This window comes from Gavialis gangeticus, unplaced genomic scaffold (assembly GCF_001723915.1).
Source record: "Gavialis gangeticus isolate Ggan-Ray unplaced genomic scaffold, GavGan_comp1, whole genome shotgun sequence".
Classification (NCBI taxonomy): domain Eukaryota; kingdom Metazoa; phylum Chordata; order Crocodylia; family Gavialidae; genus Gavialis; species Gavialis gangeticus.
Genome location: NW_017729008.1, coordinates 29743133 through 29747093, shown reverse-complemented (window position 1 = coordinate 29747093; position 3961 = coordinate 29743133). Strand labels below are relative to the sequence as shown.

Genomic DNA, 3961 nt, shown 5'->3' with positions numbered 1-3961 from the left:
CCTCCTCCAGTCTTCCCTCTTTTGCTCCATTGCTTCTGCAACATACTTCTTCATGGTTTATTTTAATTAAAATTTTAATTTTTAATTTAAAAAAATACAGTGTTTTCCTCTTCCCAAATAGAAGAATTTTGAGATCTCTCATTAGGGATTTCTTCATTTTCACAGTGCCAAGAGGTCCCTTCTTATCCCCAGTAGTGACAGAGTTTCAAGGAAGTGCAAGACATGATTGCTAATTACTTTCCCTTCCAAAACTGCTCCTGGATGTAAACAGAGGAAATATGCAGGACTTATTTGTATAAATATCTGAATATAGTTGGATACTTCCTTTAGGACAGCTCAGATTTTCCTTCTGTATATTGTTTCACCTGCTGCTAGCTTCTTGTAAAGATATTGCAGCTTATCTGGCAGAGGTAACTCAGCATCAGGGGTTGAGGGGATTTCAAAGTCAGATGAGTTTTGAGAGTCTCTGTTCAGTTCAAGATCAGGGGTTTCTGATGTGTCATTATTTACTTCAAGTAGCATATTTTGTGTTACAGAAGTAACATCTTCTGTCTCTTTTTTGTGGTCTTTGCCTTTCAAATCACAGTCAATCTTATTTTGGCCAGGTTCACTTTGGTCCAAACGCTTCAAACTGTTGGGGTCAGCTTGATTACCCATGAAAAGTGATGTAGCTGTGGTTATTCTGTTCCCACCCCTGCTTAACCAGCTGAAATCAGCAACATTCCGCTCTTGGGAGGCAATGAGCACCGTGTCCATTTGACTGTCCCACCCCTGGCTCCCCTGCTCTGATATGTGAGTTGACTGAGAAGAATTCTGCGAGGAGATGTGGGTAGAATCACTCTGCCCTTCTGAATCACTGAACAAGTTTGGTGACTGGGACCCACCAGCATCTGCAGAAGACGGAAGCTGGTCCTCGGTTTCAGAACCATCATCAGTTTTACTGTCCAGCTTAAAGAAAACATCCCACCGTGGTGTTTCTGCATCCTGCTCGTCACTAGGTAACTCACAAGTCAAGTCTAAATGAGCTTTTTGCTCAATATTTTCTGGTACAGCAGTAGAGTCTGGAACCTGGGGTGCAACCTGGGGACAAACTGTATTTTTATTAAATTGTTCATCCTCCTCCTCTTCATCCTCCTCACCGTTTGATTCCTCACATTCTATGAAGTCAACCTGTGAAGAGGTAGGCATAGTGGTTGCTTTGTAATTTCTTGCATTCTCACTCTGGATTCCTTCAGAGTTTTTAGACGAAGCTTGTGTCACAGGCAGCACTGTCTCTGCTTGATGTTTTGAAATCTTATACCTTATAGGAGCCAGTTCTGCATTGAAGAGCTCATCATCGTCATCTGAGGAGAACAAACACCATCGTATCAACCAGTCTGATACAAAAAAATTTTAGCATAGGAATGTATACACAAGTCAAATTCTATTACTTTCTCTCCATTTACTGACTGACACCTAGGAAGCTGTATAGCCAGTAAATCACCATGCTGAGGGGGAAGGATTATTCACATTAGGTCACTTTATGATTTGTCCACTGTGATGATTAGAAACTTTCCTTGTAGTGCATCTCATTTGCTTTAATGCAGAATACAAGGATGGCTGCACTGTGTTGTCTAGTAGATATTTATCTCCATTCTACAGGTTCGTATTAGTCAGATGTAATGAAGGAAGCTGGAGTCAATTATCAACCTTCATTATGGACTTGGGCACAATTAATTCCCTGTGTTGAGTTCTAGGATTTTAAGGGAAAAGAGCTCTTGACTTAAAAGGGACAGCCCAAGGATTATTAGCAGGTATTTTCACAATCAGACCCATAGTGGGTAAAGCAAACTACCACCATCTCAGAAAGCAGTACTTCAGAGTACTTTCATCCACTCACTAACAATTTACTTTGCTTGAGTGAGCCCAGAACACATTCACAGTTTCCAAATGATGGCAGACAGGTTAGATGTCAGCTGTTACAGGACCTTTTAATCACAGGTAGAAGTGAAATCTTACTTGGGTAAATCAGACAGTTGGGAGTGGCACAGAATATAAACTGTGAAATCAGATGACCTTAAATATGACTCTTTGTGTAAGTGGTGTAGATCAGATACAACTGAGGACAATGACCTGGTCTCAGTTATTCACATCTTTGCCTTTTCTTGTCTTGACTATAGCAATGCACTACACTAGGGCACAAAGCCTTCAGCACTCAGGAAGCAATAGCACAGGATACTGCCCTGCCTTCTCAGGAACAAAGGCTTCTTCAGGAACATCAAACTTGTCCTCCACTCCCTATACTTGCTTTATATAGGGCATAAAATCAAGTTTCAGGTCTTGCCTCTTTTTTCCCCATGTTCTATACCCTTGGTCCCAGGATACAGAAAGACCACCCCCTTCTAAAACTCCAGGCTGGATACTGGCCAACCATGATGCCCCATGAGGGCAAGGCTCATCTGTGCAAAAAACAGCTGTTTAAGTGGCTGGGCTGATATTGGAGAACAAGATCTGCCAGAAACTAAGGGCCACCACAAACCTCCCCAGGCAGTCACTCCAAAGGCAAGGTGCATTTCTTTTCCTTCCGACAAACCCATCAACATGCATGGTTAAAACAACCCCCCCCAAACAAGATGCTCCACTGCAAGTCTCCCCTGGCTCAAAGAGCAAACAAGTAGCAGATGTTAGTCGTGCTGATCAATGTATTACTGGAAACTTTAGACACTATGAGGTTAAGTATGGTACAAGAACTTATACTGAACAGCACCAGCAGTTGCACTGGTATTGACTTAATCATACAGCTTTGTAACTGGGAACATAGCACCTCACTGCAGTTTAATTATTAACATTGGAAACATTTAGGTAGCAAAATACCCATGGTTCCAGAACTTCATCACAGGCTCCATTATCTGTAAGCAAGAAGACAACCGCATCAGACTGAATGGTAGTTACAGGTGCTGCCTTTCAAAGATTCAGTCCTCCACTGAGCTGCATTACCTGAAAGCACAACTTTTATTGATAAAGCACTTCTATGCAGTAGCTGGAAGCTGAAAAGTCAACAAAACAGCAGCTGGCATTTGTTGATCAGTGCTGGCTGATTGTGCCCAATCAGATAAGGGAGTGTCTAGAAACTGGGGATTTGTACACGTGCTTGCGCTTTTAAAAGCACCTGGTGCTGTGGCACATGCATTTGTATAAATGGCGAAATACGTGTCAGTGCTGAGAAAATGGCACCAGCGTGCTTTTGAAATAACACACTTTGAGGGTGTTTTAGTTCAGAAGTGTACCACCCTCATTTTCTACACGATGACACGCATTTAAGCACTTATACAACTGCATGCGATGCAGTGCAGTGCAGTGTGCATCAGCTTGCATGCGGAGCTGCTCAGATGCAGCGGATCTCCAGCAGGTTGCAGCACAGAAATGTATGTGTATAAATGCCCATTGGTTCCAAATAAGACACAAGTGGCAAGACTGAACATAAGCTTGAATTTTACAATGAATTTCTTTTGCCACAACCATCTATCCTGATGGGTCCTCCTCCTTTACCTGTGTCTGTTGAGTCTGTTGTTCTGGTTCTCTTCAGCATTCCCAGTGGTTTATATTTGGGTTCAGTATTTCTCCTGTATGACCTGCATAATGGCTTTAAGCTGGGGGTGGGGGGAAGGAAAAAAAAAAAAGGATTTTTAGAACTCCTTCAGGGCTCCTACAATATTATGTAGGCATAATAGGGAGCAACAATAAACTAGTTCACTCTTTCAACATCACCAATTTATTTTAAAACACACAACTTGCAGAAATCACATATTAAAGCCTGACCTAAGTTTGCACCTTTTTTCATGCCCACAGTTTAATGGCCTCACGGCAGCACTCTCAAAACTGCCAAGTTAAAACACAGCAAAGAGTACATCATCCATGATCATACTGTTCTCTGTGCAACTAAGGAAGAAAATGGAGATTCAACCTTAAAAAAAAAAAAAAA

At 41.8% G+C, this 3961-nt stretch overlaps 2 protein-coding genes across 3 annotated transcripts in view; one reads left to right on the top strand and one right to left on the bottom strand.

Annotated features, from left to right (window-relative positions):
• The window catches only part of SUV39H2 (suppressor of variegation 3-9 homolog 2), a 38306-nt gene that overhangs the window by 24410 nt on the left and 9935 nt on the right, over positions 1–3961 (top strand). The window lies entirely within an intron of this gene.
• Positions 87–3961, bottom strand: part of DCLRE1C (DNA cross-link repair 1C) — a 39684-nt gene continuing 35809 nt past the window's right edge. For both annotated transcript variants that reach the window (XM_019509517.1, XM_019509518.1), the window contains 2 exons: positions 3529–3629; positions 87–1343 (listed from right to left, as the gene is read on the bottom strand). In XM_019509517.1, coding sequence (XP_019365062.1) covers positions 337–1343; positions 3529–3629 — 1108 coding nt within the window. In that variant the 3' untranslated portion in view covers positions 87–336. The remainder of the gene's footprint in view (positions 1344–3528; positions 3630–3961) is intronic.